At 45.9% G+C, this 21,542-nt stretch overlaps 1 protein-coding gene across 1 annotated transcript in view; it reads left to right on the top strand.

The window, feature by feature from the left end:
- The window catches only part of SLIT1 (slit guidance ligand 1), a 539,732-nt gene that overhangs the window by 390,965 nt on the left and 127,225 nt on the right, over positions 1 to 21,542 (top strand). The window contains exons 11-14 of the mRNA XM_077455662.1: positions 6,092 to 6,163; positions 18,485 to 18,556; positions 20,668 to 20,811; positions 20,912 to 21,075. Coding sequence (XP_077311788.1) covers positions 6,092 to 6,163; positions 18,485 to 18,556; positions 20,668 to 20,811; positions 20,912 to 21,075 — 452 coding nt within the window. The remainder of the gene's footprint in view (positions 1 to 6,091; positions 6,164 to 18,484; positions 18,557 to 20,667; positions 20,812 to 20,911; positions 21,076 to 21,542) is intronic.

The raw sequence follows: 21,542 nt of genomic DNA on the forward strand, positions 1-21,542 counted from the left end.
CTATGTAGCATTATTGTTACCCCCGGTTAACTCTACTTAACATTATGTTTACCCACTAGTTAATCCTACTTAGCCTTATTGTTATTCCCCAGTTAACACTGCTTAATCTGATTGTTACCTCCTAGTTAACTCTATTTAACCTTATTAACCCCCTAGTTAATGCTATGTTACCTTATTGCTAACCCCTAGTTAATTCTACTTAGCCTTATTGTTCCCCCACTAGGTAACTCTACTTAGCCCCTAGTTAACTATTGTAATCTGATTGCTACCCCTAGTTAATTCTACTTAGCTTCATTGTTCCCCCAAAGTAAATAACCTTATTGTTACCGCCTATTTAACTCAACTTAGCCTTAGCCTCACTACTTAACTTTGTTGTTACCCTCTAGTTAACTCTACTTAACCTTAGTGTTATCCCCTAGTAAATTCTACTTAGCTTTATTGTTTATTGTTATAGGTAAATAATCTTTTTGTTACCGCCTAGTTAACTCTACTTAGTTTTATTGTTACCCCCTAGTTCACTTAATTTAATCTGATTGTTACCCCCTAGTTAACTCTTCTTGGCCTAATTGTTACCCCTGGGTTAACTCTACTTAGTCTTATTGTTACCCCCATGTTAACTTTTATTAACCTTATTTCTATCCCTTAATTAACTCTACTTAACCTTATTATTATCCCCTAGTTAACTAATGCAATCTGATTGTTACCCCCTAGTTAATTCTACTTATCTTTATTGCCCCCCTAGGTAAATAACCTTAACTCAACTTAGCCTTATTGTTGCCCCTTGGTAACACTACTTAGCTTGATTGTTACCCCCTAGATAACACTACTTAACTTGATTGTTACCCCCTAGTTAACTCTTCTTAACCTTAGTGTTATCCCCTAGTTAATTCTACTTAGGTTTATGGTTTGTTATAGGTAAATAATCTTATTGTTACCACCTAGTTAACTCTACTTAGTTTTATTGCTACCCCCTAGTTCACTTAATTTAATCTGATTGTTATCACCTAATTAACTCTGCTTGACCTAATTGTTATCCTTGAGTTAACTCTACTTAGGCTTATTGTTACCCCCAAGTTAACACTTCTTAACCTTATTTCCATCCCCTAATTAACTCTACTTAAACGTATTGTTATCCCCTAGTTAACTAATGTAATCTGATTGTTACTCCCTAGTTAATTTTGCTTAGCTTTATTGTTCCCCCTATTTAAATAACCTTTTTGTTACCTCCTTGGTAACACTATTTAACTTGATTGTTATCCCCTTTTTAACTCACCTTAACCTTGTTGTTACCTCCTAGTTAGCTCTACTTAACCTTGTTGTTACCTTCTAGTTAACTCTACTTAACCTCAGTGTTACCCTATAGTTAACTCTACTTAGTCTTATTGTTACCCCCAAATTAACTTATTTTAATATTGTTATTGTTACCCCCCCCCCCCCCCCAGTTAACGCTACTTAAACGTATTGGTATCTCCTAGTTAATTCTACTTAGCTTTATTGTTCCCCCTAGTTAAATAATCTTATTGTCACCGCCTAGTTAACTCTACTTTGTCTTATTGCTACCCCCTAGTAAACCCTAATTTAATCTGATTGTTCCACCTGAGTTAACTCTACTTAATATTATTTCTATCCTCTAGTTAACTCTACTTAACCTTATTTATATCCCCCAGGTAACTCTACTTAGCCCTATTGCTACCTACTAGTTTACTTTAATCTGGATGTTACCCCCTAGTTAACTCTACCTAGCCTTATTGTTACCCCTTGTTTACCTATACTTAACCTCTGGGCTTGTTTTCAGCTAGAACTTGGTGGAACTAAGTTCCACCACCTCAGGCCCTCTGCTCCCTGCTCACCACTATCACTGGTAAACACAGAAGTCCGGCTTCTGTGTTTACCAGTGATAGCTTTCCTCCCAATGGCTACTACAGATCTGATGTCCTAAATGGCTCCCACTGGGTGCAGGATGGAGACAAGGGAGATGCAGGTGCCCGGGGTGCAATACAGATGCCAACACCTGCACTGGATGATCTCCCTGCAAGTGAGAGAGGAGGAGCCACCTACACTGTGCAGGGAGGTACTAGAGACGGCTCGGTGCCTCAACTTAATAGTAAAGACATGTAGAAGATGGTGAAGCTTTTAAAGAATAGGGAGGGGAAGATGGCGGCAGTGGAGAGGGGGGGGGGGTTGCATGCAGAGGTCAGAGCTGAAGAGGGGGTGAAAGTGAGATGTGGATGGGGATGCAGAGGAAAGCTGAACTCTGTGTGTAACGCACATCTAAACTCAGCACTCAGTGTGCAGCCACCCCTGAACTCTGCACTATGTACCTAGCGCATCCTTGAGCTCTGCATTCTGTATACATAATTCACTCCTGGTATTTAATACCCCTTTAAGACCCTCCCATTATTTGATGTGGTTTGAAGGGTGTGTTGTGGGGGTGGGGGGTTTTGGGGTCTCGTGGGTTGAGTTCCTGCACCTGTTTTCTGAGCAATAAAGACCTGATTAACCTTTTTGTTAATCCTAGTTTACTCTACTTAACCTTATTGTTACCCCCCCCCCCCCCCAGTTAACTCTGATTAGCCTTATAGTTTCTCCCTATATAAATCCACTTAACCTGATTGTTACCCGCTAGTTATCTCTACTTAGTCTAAGCCCTTGTACACACGGTCGGACATTCCAACAACCAGATCCGTCGGATTTTGTCTGACGGATTTTGTCCGAAACTGTTGCATACACACAGTCGGACAAAGTTGTCGGAAAATCAGATCGTTCAGAACGTGATGACGTTATTTCGTTACGACGGGACTACGTTCAGGCTAGTAGCCAATAGCTTTGATGTAGGAATTTGATCTGAGCATGCGTGGCACTTTGTCCGATCAGAATTCTCTACACATGATCGGACAAGGTCCGATCGGATCACGTTGTCGGAAAATTTTACCGACAAGTTGGAAAACTTGGTCCATCGGATACTTCGACGGAAACAGTCCGTTGAAGACCACACACAGTCGGATTATCCAACAAAGCGGTCCGATCGGACACATTCCATCGGAATCTCCGACCGTGTGTACAAGGGCTTAGTGTTACTTATAATGGTCATTACTTCAACTGATTGCATCTCTCACTACTCTAGGACAGTAGGACAGTGTATTGGCATCCTACATGGACCCTCGTGGGTGACGTCGCGTTGGGTCATTCAGTTGTAAATGCCGCCTGATTAGCTCCTTCATTCACTAATTAGAAATGTCTCAGCTAAAAGTTTCCCGAAGTCCCAAAGAGTCAGAGATCCGCTTTAATTGCAGATTCTTCAAATGTCACGCCGATGTATATTCTCCTTTCTTATAAGCAGTCATCTCCTGCAGAGAGGACGGTGGGGGAATGAAGTTAATTGCTTAGCCTGTCAGTCCTCTACCTGCCCTTCAAACTTCTCCGCATTGTTTTTAGCCCAAAAGGCCAAGAAGTAATATTGGGAGGCAAGTAACAAGGCATGGAGCAGGTGAGAGAAGCAATGCTGGTTCCCAAGGAGCCTAGCTATAAAAATACCTGAATGTCGAGACGGTGAGGAGAATAATGATTTGATCCCCAGCAGATTGTGTAAGTTTGCCCACTTACAAAGAAACGAGGGGTCTATAATATTTATCATAGGTGTATTTTATATGATAGAGACAGAATATCAACCAAAAATCCAGAAAAAACACACGATACAAATGTCATAAATGGAGTTGCAGTTCAGTGAGTAAAATAAGTATTTGATCCCCAAGCAAAACATGACTTAGTAGTTGGTGGAGAAACCCTTGTTGGCAATCACAGAGGTCAGACGTTTCTTGTACTCGGTGACCAGGTTTGCACACATCTCAGCAGGGATTTTGGTCCACTCTTTCTTACAGATCTTCTCCAAATCCTTAAGGTTTCTTGGCTGTCGCTTGGCAACTCTGAAGTTTCAGCTCCCTCCATAAATGTTCTATAGGATTAAGGTCTGGAGACTGGCTAGGCCACTCCATGACCTTAACGCGCTTCTTCTTGAGCCACTCCTTTGTTGCCTTTGGTGTTATGTTTTGGGTCATTGCCATGCTGGAAGACCCATCCACCACCCATCTTCAGTGTTCTGGCTGAGGGAAGAAGGTTCTTATCCAAGATTTTACAATACATGGGCCCCGTCCATTGGCCCCTCATCCTCTAAGATTTTACAATACTTGGCCCCTCAATGAGGCAAAGTCGGCCTGTACCTTTTGCAGGGAAACAGCCCCAAAGCACCTCTATGCTTGACTGTAGGGATGGTGTTCTTAGGGTTATAGTCATTATTTTTCTTCCTCCAAACACGGTGGGTTGAGTCAATGCCAAAGTACAAATTTTTGGTCTCATCTGGCCACAGCACTTTCTCCCAATCCTTCTCTGAATCATTTAGATGTTCATTGGAAGACTTCAAATGGTCCTGTACATGTGTCTTCTTGAGGAGGGGGACCTGTACATGTGTCTTCTTGGGGAGGGGGACCTGTACATGTGTCTTCTTGAGGAGGAGGACCTGTACATGTGTCTTCTTGAGGAGGAGGACCTGTACTTGTGTCTTCTTGAGGAGGAGGACCTGTACATGTGCCTTCTTGAGGAGGAGGACCTGTACATGTGTCTTCTTGAGGAGGGGGACCTGTACATGTGCCTTCCTGAGGAGGAGGACCTGTACATGTGTCTTCTTGAGGAGGAGGACCTGTACATGTGTCTTCTTGAGGAGGAGGACCTGTACATGTGTCTTCCTGAGGAGAAGGACCTGTATATGTGTCTTCCTGAGGAGGAGGACCTGTACATGTGTCTTCCTGAGGAGGAGGACCTGTATATGTGTCTTCCTGAGGAGGAGGACCTGTACATGTGTCTTCTTGAGGAGGAGGACCTGTACATGTGTCTTCTTGAGGAGGGGGACCTGTACATGTGTCTTCTTGAGGAGGGGGACCTGTACATGTGTCTTCTTGAGGAGGGGGACCTGTACATGTGTCTTCTTGAGGAGGGGGACCTGTACCTGTGTCTTCTTGAGGAGGGGGACCTGTACATGTGTCTTCTTGAGGAGGGGGACCTGTACATGTGTCTTCTTGAGAAGGGAAACCTTGTGGACACTGCAGGATTTCAATCCATGGCGGAGTATTGTGTTGCCAATGGTTTATTTGGTAACTGTGGTCCCAACTGCCTTGAGATCATTCACAAGCTCCTGCCGTGTAGTTCTGGGCTGATCCCTCACTTTTCTCATGACCATCCTCACCCCATGAGGAGAAATCTTGCATGGAGCTCCAGACCGAGGGCAATTGATGGTTATTTTGTATTTCTTCCATTTGCAAATAATCGTTCCAACAGTTGTCTCCTTCCCACCAAGCTTCTTGCTGATGGTCTTGTAGCCCATTCCAGCCTTGTGCAGGTCTACAATCTTCTCCCTGATGTCCTTTGACAGCTCTTTGGTCTCGCCCATGATGGTGAGGTTTGAATGGAAGAAAGATTCTGTGGACAGGTGTCTTTTATACACATAACGAGTTGTCGTTAGGAGAACCTTCTTACATTGACAGGACTAATCTGGGTACCACATGAGCACCTACTGTAGCCAGTCTGTGGGGGGCAGAATTATTGTTGGTTGGTTAGGGATCAAATACTTATTTTACTCACTGAACTGCAACTCAATTTATAGCATTTGTATTGTGTGTTTTTTCTGGATTTTTGGTTTATATTCTGTCTCTATCATATAAAATACACCTATGATAAAAATGATAGACCCTTCATTTCTTTGTAAGTGGGCAAACTTACACCATCTGCAGGGGATCAAATCACCATTTTCCCCCACTGTAACGTGATTTAATTTGTCATGCGACTCTGGGTGCCGCAAGTCACAGCAGTGTGAACTGGAGCTCAATTTTGGTGGAGTTTTCAGAATTTCCATTTGAACCAAAAAAATCTAACAGTGTATTGCATTTAAAGGGCATTTTATGTAGCATTTACTATGATGTCTTATCATTGGGTGCGCAAATTGGCCAGGAGCTCGTTGTAAGGTCACCGGCCGCGACTGTACATGACTGAGTTAATCTGCTGCATCCATTTCATCTCATTTTCTCTTATTATTGTTTTCCAGAGACCTCAGCAACAACCAGATCTCGGAGATTGCCCCCGACGCGTTCCACGGCCTTCGCTCACTTAATTCCCTGTAAGTTGAATTTAGAATTGGAGGGGGGGGGGGGGGCTACCAAACCAAATGAAATTACCGGGCCAGGCCTATCTGGAATGCATGATCTCATGTCGCCTGCCTCTCTCTTATGTAATGCAGATTTTAATGTAATTTCTACTTCAGAATTACATTTACGGCCGCGGTATTAAAACGCGGCACATTTTTACACTGGGAGAATAAATATCTCCTATCATACGGCGGCAGCATAATGCCATTTACTCAGGAGAGGCCCTTTAATACCGTGATGTCTGGGATGGCTGCACCGGAAAATGTGAATTTTAATGCGGCTCGCTTTCTGCGGCCTGGAAATTGATGAGATTCGGCAGCTTTTCCCTTTCATGTTAATTAGAACGTCATGCAGAGAAGACGTAATTAAAAAAGTCCAGGAAAATGCTCCGTGATTTACAAACCTGTGAAATAGATTTGAGGAAGGGCCTTATCTTGATTGGCGGTAATGGGACTGCTTTATTACCACCGCGGCGTAAGTGAAGACTTGTGCTAAAGCTGATTATTAACGTTATTGAAAAATTGATACGTTCAATTAATTTCACGTGCGGCAATGTGTCTTGTTCCTGAACGAGCTTATGGCACTTGCCTCCCAGTTCCGTAGCACAGAGCGCTCTGCTTTGAGAGAATTAAGGCTGGACTCCAGCCAAAATGGCTAAATACACTGATGAAATGTAAATATATACAGTATATATATATATATATATATATATATATATATATATACTTTATATATGGGTTTGTTTCTGAGAGAGGGTCATGTACTCCTTTCTTCGCCAGAGTCACCCCTTGTCTCCACCCCCTACCTACCTCTGAGGACCATATCTTGTCTTTTACCCCCTACCCACCTCACTTTTCCCTGCCCCCTACCCATCCATGTGTGTTATTTCTTGTCTCCATCCTCTATCCACCTCTGAGCACCATCTCTTTTCTCTGCTCCTTACCCATCTCCGAGCACTATATCCTAACTTTGCCACCTAACTATCTCCGAGCACTATCTCTTGTCTCTGCCCCCTACCCATCAATGAGCACCATCTCTTGTCTCTGTGCCCTACCTATCCCTGAGCACCATCTCCTGCCTCTGCTCCCTACCTACCTACCTCTAAACATCATCTCCTGTCTCTGCCTCCTACTCACCTCCGAGCACTATCTCTTGTCTCTGCCCCATCTATAGAAACCAACTAAGTATAATTGTGGTGTTAAGTAATTTGTATAGAATTTGTTAATGATAACAAGAAAGACAGTAAAATAGATCCTCTGCACCAAGCAACACATACTCCTTTCTTCCCCAGAGTCACCCTGTGTCTTCGGCCCCCTACCCACCTCCGAGCACTAGCTCTTGTCTCCGCCCCTACCCACCTCTGAGCACCATCGTTTGTCTCCACCCTCTACCCACCTCTAAGCACCATCTCTTGTCTCCACCCCTACCCACCTCTGAGCACCATCGCTTGTCTCCACCCCCTACCTACCTCTGAGCACTATCTCTTGTTTCCACCCCCTATGCATCTCTGAGCACCATCCTTGTCTTTGCTTCCTATCAACCTCTGAGCACTATCCCTTCTCTCTGCACCCTACCCATCTCCGAGCACCATCTCTTGTCTCCATCCCCTAACTATCGCCTAGCACTATCTCTTGTCTCCACCCCCTACCTATCTCCGAGCACCATCTCTTGTCTCTTCCCCCTACCCACCTCTGAGCACATCCCTTGTCTCTGCCCCCTACCCACCTCTGAGCATTATCTCTTGTCTCTGCCCCTACCCACCACTGAGAACCATCTCTTCTCTCCGCTCGCTACTCAACTCCCACTACTGCCCCATCTACAGAAAAGAAAACTAAGTATAATTGTGGTGTAAAGTAATGTGTATGGAACTTGTTAATGATAATAAGAAAGGCAATAAAATAGAGCCCCTGCACCAAGAAACATTAGACCTACTCCCAGCAACAATAGTTCCCCCCTAGCAACAATAGATGTGGCACATCTGTGGGATGTATATAACCTACTACAGCAACAGTGACATTCACCAAAGCAAAATATGCTGTTCAGATTGGTGGCAATTGACGGCTGCAAATGATATAGGGTTCCCCATAAGAATACATAGCAGGCCCTTATCCTTGATGTATATATATGTCCAAGAGGACTCCCACAAAAAAAAAAAAAACAACAAGTTGGCATGGGGTCCCCCCAAGGATCTAACGTGAATTTGAGGAGGAACTCGCCAAAAAAAAAACAAGAACTTGTGTGGGGTCCCCTTGCCAAAAAACAAAAAAACAGGTCCATATCCAACCATGCAGGCTGACAGGCCACGGAGGGGTGAGGGGTGAGCATGTAGAGTCATACCAAGCCACTTGCCCTTAACATGGGAGGGGTAACTTACCTGGTAAAGCAACTTGTCCCTATTTTGATGAGCCCCTCTCTCGATACGGCCATGTGCATGGGAGCCTAGGCTGTCCTGGGTCTCTCTCTCCTCATTGGCTGAGACAACAGTGAAAGACTGCCAATCACAGCCAGTGGGCCAATAGGGAGAGAGCAGGGGGGTGGGGCAGAGCCATGGCTCTTAATGTCTTATGGACACATGAAGGAGGGCACAGGAGCGAAGCATGCACCAGAGCGCCCATAGCAAGCGGCTTGTTATTGGGGGCACTGGTCAAGGGAGAGGAGCCAGGAGCGCCGGTGGGGGAGGGGGGGAAGAAGAGGAGGATCGGGGCTGCTCTGTGTAAATCCATTGCAGTGAGCAGGTAAGTACGACAAAGAAAAATTAACCTTCAATATCACTTTAATGTTTTAAATTGTTAAAAATTTAAGTTACCTCCAAGCACATAAAATCCCTTTAAAAATATTTTTGAAGCCCCCACCCCCACATATATACATATGAACGTAAACGCACACGTTGGGGGCGACTACGCATGAAAGCGCTGATTGCGATACACGTTACATTTCTACGCGCACCCCCGAGTAAGAGCGATATGTCTAACCTCTATGTAACACTAAACTGATGACCTATAGGGGGCTTTTTAAAGAGTCTTCTACGGAAACTATAGGGTACTGTAGTTTGTCGCTATTGCACTGGCGCAGGCAAATTTAAGGTTTGACGTGTTGGGTATCTATTTACTCAGCCCAACCTCATTTTTTTATATTTTGCCCCCCAAAAATTGGGTAATTTATTGTGTTTGTGTGCCCTAAAATAAACTTTAGAGTATTTTTAACTGAAATGGTAAAAAATGGAACTACCACTATTTTATTCTCTAATTCTCTAATGTCGTGTACATACGAGAGGAATGTCCGTCAGAAAAAGTCAGACGGGAGCTTTTCATCGTATATTCCGATCGTGTGTATGCCCCATTGGACTTGAAAATTCTGACGGACCTAGAAAGAGAACATGTTCTAAATTTTTCCGACGGAACCAATTCCTATCGGGAAAACCGCCCGTCTGTATGCTGTTCCGACGGACCAAAAATGACGCATGCTCTGAAGCAAGTACGAGAAGGAAGCTATTGGCTACTGGCTATTGAACTTACTTTTTCTAGTCCCGTTGTACGTCATCGCGTTCTTGACGGTTGGGCTTTGGTGTGATTGTGTGTATGCAATTTCATCAGAATTCTGTTGGAAAAACCTTCAGAGTTTATTCCAATGGGAAAACCGGTCGTGTGTACAGAGCACTAGGGTGTCTGCTTTGAGAAAAAAAAATGTTTTTTTCAATCTTCAGACCTAAAATAATTTTTTTAAACATTTGTACAAAAAAAAAGCAAAAAAAAATCTCTGTTAGCAAAAGGGTTAAAGCTGGTCAAGAATAATCCGCTTTGTTCTGTCACATCGTTATACTTTCCTTCCCAAACAATCCTTTCATGTCCTGTTGAGTAGACCCAACGGGGCGGCACAGTGGTGTAGTGGTTAGCACTCTCACCTAGCAGTAAGAAGGGTCGCTGGCTCCAATCCCAACCAGGACACCACTTGCCGGGAGTTTGCATGTTCTCCCTGTGCCTGCGTGGGCTTCCTCTGGATACTAAAGTTTCCCCCCACAATCCAAAGACATGCAGGTAGGTTAATTGGCTTCCGTCCAAAATTGGCCCTAGTATATGAATGGGGACCTTGGATTGTGGGCTCATTGGCAGCAGGGACCGAGTGTGCAATGCACAGGGATAGTGACAATTGTAGACACTCACTCCGGTTGAACTGAATGGACTGGTGTCTTCATTCAACCTTCTTAACTATGAAACCATGAGACCCTATGACTACGTCCCAGTGGGCAGGACGAAACGCGCCGCAGGGGGTAGTTTGGCAGAGACGTGTAGCCTTACGTTTTTTAGTTACACAGACTGGTCGGGTGAGCGGAATTTTCTTCCATTTAGGGACAAAGGGAGTCTAGAATTGACGGTCTTCATGTTGGATATTCATGAAAGGTGTCCATCGGTGTCACATTTCGAAGCGGGCTCCTATTCTGTCTCAGGTTAGCAGAGATCATTAATTATCATCATGACCACTTCAGCAGAGTTGCAAATTATTTCTAATATGTATATTTACATCTTCACACATGACGCATTAATTAGCGGAGCTAAAAATATCCGGCGCCTGGAAGGATCACACCAGTATTAATAGACTCTCCCTCGGTGTCTGTTATATTCCATTCAGAAGGTATCACAGATTGAAAGTAATTATCATTTACCAGCATGGGCACCCATGACCATTAAATAATTTGTTAACCTTTTCCTTATTCAGAGAAATAATTATGGCCTGATTATAGAAATCGCTGTAATTCGGGTTTCTTTTGTGCATCCACTCTGCAGAGCTCCAATTTGTGATAACAGATGAATTTAAAAATTAGCAAAAAAATAAATAAATAAATCTCTTTCTGCATAACGACGAGCTAATAGGAAAACAGTTCTGTGTTATGTTCTACATTTAGGAGAACAACAGATGTATTAATTGCATCATTTGTAACTTATACATATTCATATTAGATAACAAGATTTGCACAAGGCGTCTTTAGTAGCGTGTTCCCAGCTCTAGACCGTGCGAGGAACCCGGCTGAGCATTTCCCAACCATTTTTTCACTTCAAGCTTCCGTTAAAGGTTGTGCAGAATCTCAAGGCACCCCAGTCTACAATGGGAAAAAAAATGGAAATGGTGCTTATCTATGGAAAACTTGCGCACAACCGCCTTGATGAAACAAAGAGTCAGAGGCCACCCTTCACATCAGAACCCCCCTAAAAATGAGAGCCCCCATCCTATCAAAGTACCCCCATGACAGAGTCCCCCATCACATCGGAATCTCCTCATCACATCAGAGGTCCCTTCATCACATCAGAGGTCCTTTCATCACTTCAAAGGTCCTCCCATCACATCAGAGGTCCCTTCATCACATCAGAGGTCCCCTCATCATATCAGAGGTCCCTTCATCACATCAGAGATCCCTTCATCACATCAGAGGTCCCCTCATCATATCAGAGGTCCCTTCATCACATGAGAGGTCCTCCCATCACATCAGAGGTCCTCCCATCACATCAGAGGTCCCTTCATCACATGAGAGGTCCTCCCATCACATCAGAGGTCCCTTCATCACACCAGAGGTCCCCCTCATCACACCAGAGGTCCCCCTCATCACACCAGAGCCCCCCCCTCATCACATTAGAGGTCTCCTCATTACAGCAGAGGTCCTCTATCACATCAGAGATCCCCCTGCTCATATTAGAAGTCCTCTCATCAGAAGGACCCTCCATCACATCAGAGGTCCCCCCTATAACATCAGAGGTCCCCCCTATCACATCAGAGGTCCCCCTCATCCCATCAGAGCCCCCCCCCCCATAGCATTAGAAGTCCTCTCATCACATTAAAGCTCTCACATCACATCAGAGGTCTTCTCGTTGCATCAGTGGTCCCCCTCATCACATCAGAGACCTCCCTCATCACATTGAGGTCCCCCTAATCACATTACAAGTCCCCTCCTCACCTTATAAGTCCCCTCATCACATCAGAGGTCCCCCTCATCACTTTACAAGTCCCCTCATCACATCAGAGGTCCCCCTCATCACTTTACAAGTCCCCTCATCACATCAGAGGTCCCTTCATCACATCAGAGGTCCTTTCATCACTTCAAAGGTCCTCCCATCACATCAGAGGTCCCTTCATCACATCAGAGGTCCCCTCATCATATCAGAGGTCCCTTCATCACATCAGAGATCCCTTCATCACATCAGAGGTCCCCTCATCATATCAGAGGTCCCTTCATCACATGAGAGGTCCTCCCATCACATCAGAGGTCCTCCCATCACATCAGAGGTCCCTTCATCACATGAGAGGTCCTCCCATCACATCAGAGGTCCCTTCATCACACCAGAGGTCCCCCTCATCACACCAGAGGTCCCCCTCATCACACCAGAGCCCCCCCCCCTCATCACATTAGAGGTCTCCTCATTACAGCAGAGGTCCTCTATCACATCAGAGATCCCCCTGCTCATATTAGAAGTCCTCTCATCAGAAGGACCCTCCATCACATCAGAGGTCCCCCCTATAACATCAGAGGTCCCCCCTATCACATCAGAGGTCCCCCTCATCCCATCAGAGCCCCCCCCCATAGCATTAGAAGTCCTCTCATCACATTAAAGCTCTCACATCACATCAGAGGTCTTCTCGTTGCATCAGTGGTCCCCCTCATCACATCAGAGACCTCCCTCATCACATTGAGGTCCCCCTAATCACATTACAAGTCCCCTCCTCACCTTATAAGTCCCCTCATCACATCAGAGGTCCCCCATCACATCAGAGGTCCCCCTCATCACTTTACAAGTCCCCTCATCACATCAGAGGTCCCCCTCATCACTTTACAAGTCCCCTCATCACATCAGAGGTCCCTTCATCACATCAGAGGTCCTTTCATCACTTCAAAGGTCCTCCCATCACATCAGAGGTCCCTTCATCACATCAGAGGTCCCCTCATCATATCAGAGGTCCCTTCATCACATCAGAGATCCCTTCATCACATCAGAGGTCCCCTCATCATATCAGAGGTCCCTTCATCACATGAGAGGTCCTCCCATCACATCAGAGGTCCTCCCATCACATCAGAGGTCCCTTCATCACATGAGAGGTCCTCCCATCACATCAGAGGTCCCTTCATCACACCAGAGGTCCCCCTCATCACACCAGAGGTCCCCCTCATCACACCAGAGCCCCCCCTCATCACATTAGAGGTCTCCTCATTACAGCAGAGGTCCTCCATCACATCAGAGATCCCCCTGCTCATATTAGAAGTCCTCTCATCAGAAGGACCCTCCATCACATCAGAGGTCCCCCCTATAACATCAGAGGTCCCCCCTATCACATCAGAGGTCCCCCTCATCCCATCAGAGCCCCCCCCCATAGCATTAGAAGTCCTCTCATCACATTAAAGCTCTCACATCACATCAGAGGTCTTCTCGTTGCATCAGTGGTCCCCCTCATCACATCAGAGACCTCCCTCATCACATTGAGGTCCCCCTAATCACATTACAAGTCCCCTCCTCACCTTATAAGTCCCCTCATCACATCAGAGGTCCCCCATCACATCAGAGGTCCCCCTCATCACTTTACAAGTCCCCTCATCACATCAGAGGTCCCCCTCATCACTTTACAAGTCCCCTCATCACATCAGAGGTCCCTCTCATCACATCAGAGGTCCCCCTCATCACTTTACAAGTCCCCTCATCACATCAGAGGTCCCTCTCATCACATCAGAGGTCCCCCTCATCACTTTACAAGTCCCCTCATCACATCAGAGGTCCCTCTCATCACATCAGAGGTCCCCCTCATCACTTTACAAGTCCCCTCATCACATCAGAGGTCCCTCTCATCACATCAGAGGTCCCCCATCACATCAGAGGTCTCCACGTTACATCCAAGGTCCTCCATCACATCAGAGATCCCCCTAATCATATTAGAAGTTCCCTCATCACATCAGAGGTCCCCTTCATCATATCAGAGGACCCCCTCATCACATCATAGGTCTCCTCGTCACATCAGAAGTCCTCCCATCCCATCAGAGCCCCCCCCCCCCATAACATTAGAAGTCCTCTCATCACATTAAAGGTCTCACATCAGAGGTCATCTAATCACATAAGAGGTCCCTTGTCACATCAAAGGTCCCCCCCCCATCACATCAGAGGTTCCCTTCATCACATCAGAGGTTCCCTTCATCACATCAGAGGCCCCCCTAATCACATTATAAGTCCCCTCATCACATCAGAGGTCCCCCTATCACACCAGAGGTCCCCCTCATCACATCAGAGGCCTCCCTAATCACATTACAATTCCCCTCATCACATCAGAGGTCCTGCCATCACATCAGAGGTCTCCTCATCACATCAGAGGTCCCTTCTCTTCACATCAGAGCCCCCCCCCCCGCCCCCATTCCATTACATGAGAGGTCCTCTCATAACATCAGATGCCCCCTCATCACATCAGAGCCCCCCATAACATTAGAAGTCCCCTCATCCCATCACATCAGAAGCCCCCTCATCACACCAGGGTCCCCCTAATCACAGCAGAGGTCCCCTTAATCATATTAGAGGACCCCCTTGTCACATCATAGGTCTCCTCATCACATCAGAAGCCCCCCTATCCCATCAGAGCCCCCCCCCATAACATTAGAAGTCCTCTCATCACATTAAAGGTCTCACATCACATCAGCGGCCTTTTCATCGCTTAAGAGGTCCCCCATCACATCAAAGGTCCCCCCCATCACATCAGAGGTCTCCTTCATCACATCAGAGGCCCCCCCCCATCACATTACCAGTCCCCCCATCACATCACAGGCCCCCCTAATCACATTACAAGTCCCCTCCTCACATCAGAGGTCCCCCCATCACATCAGAGGTCCCCCTCATCACTTTACAAGTCCCCTCATCACATCAGAGGTCCCTCTCATCACATCAGAGGTCCCCCTCATCACTTTACAAGTCCCCTCATCACATCAGAGGTCCCTCTCATCACATCAGAGGTCCCCCTCATCACTTTACAAGTCCCCTCATCACATCAGAGGTCCCTCTCATCACATCAGAGGTCCCCCATCACATCAGAGGTCTCCACGTTACATCCAAGGTCCTCCATCACATCAGAGATCCCCCTAATCATATTAGAAGTTCCCTCATCACATCAGAGGTCCCCTTCATCATATCAGAGGACCCCCTCATCACATCATAGGTCTCCTCGTCACATCAGAAGTCCTCCCATCCCATCAGAGCCCCCCCCCCCCATAACATTAGAAGTCCTCTCATCACATTAAAGGTCTCACATCAGAGGTCATCTAATCACATAAGAGGTCCCTTGTCACATCAAAGGTCCCCCCCCCCATCACATCAGAGGTTCCCTTCATCACATCAGAGGTTCCCTTCATCACATCAGAGGCCCCCCTAATCACATTATAAGTCCCCTCATCACATCAGAGGTCCCCCTATCACACCAGAGGTCCCCCTCATCACATCAGAGGCCTCCCTAATCACATTACAATTCCCCTCATCACATCAGAGGTCCTGCCATCACATCAGAGGTCTCCTCATCACATCAGAGGTCCCTTCTCTTCACATCAGAGCCCCCCCCCGCCCCCATTCCATTACATGAGAGGTCCTCTCATAACATCAGATGCCCCCTCATCACATCAGAGCCCCCCATAACATTAGAAGTCCCCTCATCCCATCACATCAGAAGCCCCCTCATCACACCAGGGTCCCCCTAATCACAGCAGAGGTCCCCTTAATCATATTAGAGGACCCCCTTGTCACATCATAGGTCTCCTCATCACATCAGAAGCCCCCCTATCCCATCAGAGCCCCCCCCCCATAACATTAGAAGTCCTCTCATCACATTAAAGGTCTCACATCACATCAGCGGCCTTTTCATCGCTTAAGAGGTCCCCCATCACATCAAAGGTCCCCCCCATCACATCAGAGGTCTCCTTCATCACATCAGAGGCCCCCCCCATCACATTACCAGTCCCCCCATCACATCACAGGCCCCCCTAATCACATTACAAGTCCCCTCCTCACATCAGAGGTCCCCCCATCACATCATAGGTCTCCTCATCACATCAGAGGTCCCCCCACCCCATTCCATGAGAGGTCCCCTCATAAAATTAGATGTCCCCTCATCCCATCACATCAGAAGCCCCCTCATCACACCAGGGTCCCCCTAATCACAGCAGAGTTCCCCTTAATCACGCGAGAGGTCTCCTCATCACATTAGAGCCCTCCTTCACATCAGAGTTCCCCCCATCACATCAGAGGCCCCCTGTCACCACAGAGTATCCCCATCACAGAGTCAGAGGCCAACCTTTATATCATAACCCCCTATACATGAGAGCCCCCATAACAACAGAGCATCTCCATGACAGAGTTTCCTATCACATCAGAGTCCTCTCTTCATGTCAGAGGCTCCCCCATTACATCAAAAATCCCCCTTTACATCAGAGGCCCCCCCATATCCACATCGTAGAGTCAGGGGTTACCCTTCACATCAGAGTCCCCCTATACATGAGCCCCCCCCCCCCCCATAACATCAGAGTATCCCCATGAAAGAGTCCTCTTTTCATGTCAGAGGCCCCCCACCCCATTTAATCAACGTCCCCCTTATACATTAGCGGCCCCCCATCACCACAGTGCGTTCCCATCACAGAGTCAGAGGACTCCCATCACATCAAAGTACCCTCTGTACGCAAGAGCCCTCCACCCCATCAAAGTACCCCATCACATCAGAGTCCTCTCGTCCATCTCTGATCCCGGGCAAACTGGGTCTCATGCTCCTGATCCCCCGAAGGAACCCAAGTGGCACCTCGGTTGGTAAACACTGGACTAAAGGACCGGAAAAGAGGTCACATAAATCAAATAAAGCAATTCATCCCAGAACTGGGAACTTGGTAAACTGAATGCTAACTTCTCATCTCTCGGCAGGGGCTGACTGACAACTCATGGGGCCCGTGGGCAATAGGAGACTATGGGGCCCCCAGGCAATCAGAGATTATGGGGCCACACAGTATACACACACAGTATACAATCACACAGTATACACATACATGTTTCTAAGGTACTGGAGAGGTGGGGCAGCTATAATCTCAGGATTTTTAGACCGAAAGGATGTCGGTAAGGGATATTTCAGAGACAGATGTAAAAAAAAACTAGATTTTTACATACTGTCCCTAGTTTTACTGAGGCTGGCAACCCTGATGGAGCCCCCTAGTGGCCCGGGGGCCCTCGGGCAATGCCCGGGTGGCCCAATGGTCAGTCCGCCCCTGTCTCTCAGGGACTTCAGTGGAGAGATTCTGCCCCATAATCCTCTGATCCACCCAACAACACACAACCATCACAAAACCAAGTGTTACACCACCATGTGCTACTTGTCCAAATCACTTTATTCTTTATGGATAAATAACATTTGCCCTGGAGAGAAAATAGCCAGACAACATTCAGTTTTGCCCCTATTTGCATAGAATGAATGTACATGTAGTTACAGAGGATGAAGGTAGGTAATTCAACCTAGTTGATAGTGGTACAGTATCTCACAAAAGTAAGTACACCCCTCACATTTTTTGTAAATATTCTCTTCTATCTTTTCATGTGACAACACTGAAGAAATGACACTTGTCTACAATGTAAAGTAGTGAGTGTACAGCTTGTATAACAGTGTAAATTTGTCGTCCCCTCAAAATAACTCAACACACATCCATTAATGTCAAAACCTTCTGTACACCCCTAAGTGAAAATGTCCAAATTGGGCCTAAAGTGTCAATATTTTGTGTGGCCGCCATTATTTTCCAGCACTGCCTTCACCCTCTTGGGCATGGAGGTCACCAGAGCTTCACAGGTTGGCACTGGAGTCCTCTTTCCCTCCTCCATGACGACATCACGGAGCTGGTGGATGTTGGAGACCTTGCGCTCCTCCACCTTCCGTTTGAGGATGTCCCACAGTTGATCAATAGGGTTTAGGTCTGGAGACATGCTTGGCCAGTCCATCACCTTTACCCTCAGCTTCTTTAGCAAGGCAGTGGTCGTCTTGGAGGTGTGTTTGGGGTCGTTATCATGTTGGAATACTGCCCAGTGGTGACTTCTATGTGAATGTACTTTCTATGTTATATGTTTTTTATGATACTTTATAATTAATAAATAATTATTGTTTTCTGTGCTTTATTATACCTTTTTATTTTTTATTTGATACATGCCTTAAAAGTCCACCATTAGGGGTTTTTGCGTTTTTGAATTCTATTATTGGACGTGGCACAAAACAATGCACAAAATTGTCGTACTATACAAATTTCTATTGTTTTTCTTCTACAGGATTTTATATGGAAACAAGATCACAGACCTTCCCAGAGGGGTGTTCAGTGGTCTCCATGCATTGCAGCTTCTGTAAGTAAGGGTTTATTTTTATCTTACTTTTTCATATCTCTACCCATAGTCCTCTGCTATGCATGCGGGGTAAGGCTGATGGTGGAGGATTGTGTTGGAGAAAGACGGCCTTGAGAGAAATACGTGGGCGTCCGCGGCTCAACTCCTTCTGAAAAGGCTATTTGTCTGTTCACTTTTTGACTTTAATACTTTTAAGTAAAAAAAGAAAAAAAGAAAGAAAAAAAAAGAAAGAAACAATCATGCGAAAAGTGAAGTGTGATCTGCATGTTGAATCTGGGGTTTGGTGATTTACTGTGGAATGAACATGACATTTTCTGAAGAAGAGGTCAATACTGCTGGCTTCTGTGTTTCTTTTATGATGTTTGTCCTTTAACCCCTTTTTTGAGCATGGATTTGTATCACTTTTCATCTAAAGGCTAATAAGTGTATCTCCCAGCTTCCAGTGAGGAACCTATCGTTGGGTGTTCCAAAATTAGGAGGACTTTTCCTCATTTCGCGGTGCTTCGCACTGTCACAAAACGTACATTCTGCCAAGCTGGACCAACGTAACTATGCAATACAGAGAATTCCTGGATTTCAGCTTTAACCACTTAAGCCCCGGACCAATTTGCAGCCAAAGGACCAAGCCCCTTTTTTGCGATTCGGCACTGCGTCGATTTAACTGACAATTGCGCGGTCGTGCGACGTGGCTCCCAAACAAAATTGGCGGTTTTTTTTTCCCCACAAATAGAGCTTTCTTTTGGTGGTATTTGATCACCTCTGCGTTTTTTATTTTTTGCGCTATAAACAAAAATAGAGTGACAATTTTGAAAAAAATGCAATATTTTTTACTTTTTGCTGTAATAAATATCCCCAAAAAATATATAAAAAAACATTTTTTTTCCTCAGTTTAGGCCAATACGTTCTCTTCTACATATTTTTGGTAAAAAAAAATCGCAATTAGCGATTATTGATTGGTTTGCGCAAAAGTTATAGCGTTTACAAAATAGGGGATAGTTTTATAGCATTTTTATTAATATATATTTTTTTTACTAGTAATGGCGGCGATCAGTGATTTTTATTGTGACTGCGACATTATGGCGGACACATCGGACATTTTTTACACATTTTTGGGAACATTGTCATTTATACAGCAATCAGTGCTATTTAAATGCACTGATTCCTGTGTAAATGACACTGGCAGTGAAGGAGTTAACCCCTAGGGGGCAGTGTAGGTGTTATGTATGACGTTATGTGTTTTTTTATTGTAGGGGGTGTGGCCTGGCACGTGACGTCACTGATCATCTTTCCCTATAAAAAGGGAACAGGCGATCGGTGACAGCCACACAGGGAAGCACGGGGAGAGGTTTGTCTACACTTACCTCTCCTCGTTCTTCAGCTCTGTGACCTGATTGTGGGACACCAGCGGTGATCGGGTCCGCTGGTCCCGCGGCCACGGAGCTCAGGACCCACGGCTGGGCACTTAAAAAGCAACGTACAGGTACGTGCTTGTGCCCAGCCGTGCCATTCTGCCAACGTATATGTGCAGGAGGCGGTCTTTAAGTGGCTAACATCGTCAATAGATCAGGGCTTTTTTCTATCTTTAAAGCAAACCACCCCCCCCCCTTATCTTCAAAGTGATTGGCAAGAAGTAAACACTACAATCATGGGTTGCCAATACTGGATCACCATTGGATCTTACAGAAATTTGACCCTTGGCCAGTCAAGGCCTTACTCATGTAGTACATTGAGTCAGATAGTGGACTTTCTGTCGACCATGTCAAGGGAAGTCGGTAAAGGGGCCAATTGGTTGGTTACAGTGAATTCAACCACTCACTCGTTGTTATACAATGATAAAAGAGTGTCGTTCTTGAAGGACATCTGTCAGGCTTTTCATACGCTTCAAAGTCACTCTCAGAGCTGAAATGTCACGTATTGAAGTCTCTTCAGAGAAGATTCATTAAGTATGTGTTACTTGTAAAACACGCAGCGTATTGATTGATTACCTTAGAACCAACATTGGGCTAATAGAAGCTGATTTAACCTAAGTTGAGATCAATGTAGTCATCATGACCGTGCTTCTAAACTTCATCCTGGTGGTTTACGCTCAACATCTTCTCTCTCTCTCTCAGACTTCTAAATGCCAACAAAATTAACTGCATCCGGGCCGACACCTTCCAGGACCTGCAGAACCTCTCTCTGCTGTCCCTCTATGACAACAAGATTCAGAGCTTAGCCAAAGGAACCTTCTCTTCTCTGCGTGCCATCCAGACCTTGTGAGTAGAACCGCTATAGATAATGGGCCAGGGTGGTAACGGTTGGGTGTGCCGCCCTTGTTGTGTAATCCTGTCCAACCAAAATGTGTCCATTGTTCAGGCATTTAGCTCAAAACCCTTTCATCTGCGATTGTAACCTGAAGTGGTTGGCGGACTTTCTGAGAACGAATCCAATAGAGACCAGCGGGGCCCGGTGTGCCAGCCCCCGACGACTTGCCAACAAACGCATCGGGCAAATCAAAAGCAAAAAGTTCAGATGTTCAGGTACATTTTTTAAGTAAAACTAAATACACACTGCTTCATTTACATTCTCCCTTCTATTTCTGTAGCACTGTAATTATTTCAATTTCGAAAATACCCCTCATCTAGCACACCTGTGCCTCTAATACCCCCATCTAGCACACCTGTGCCTCCAATACCCCCATCTAGCACACCTGTGCCTCTAATACCCCCATCTAGCACACCTGTGCCTCTAATACCCCCCATCTAGCACACCTGTGCCTCCAATACCCTCATCTAGCACACCTGTGCCTCCAATACCCCCATCTAGCACACCTGTGCCTCCAATACCCCCATCTAGCACACCTGTGCCTCCAATACCCCCCATCTAGCACATCTATTCCTCCAATACCCCCCATCTAGCACACCTGTGCCTCCAATACCCCCCATCTAGCACACCTGTGCCTCCAATACCCCCATCTAGCACACCTGTGCCTCCAATACCCCCCTAT

Source organism: Lithobates pipiens, unplaced genomic scaffold (genome assembly GCF_037356315.1).
Source record: "Lithobates pipiens isolate NorthernLeopardFrog02 unplaced genomic scaffold, aLitPip1_a1.2 Scaffold_25, whole genome shotgun sequence".
Lineage (NCBI taxonomy): Eukaryota > Metazoa > Chordata > Amphibia > Anura > Ranidae > Lithobates > Lithobates pipiens.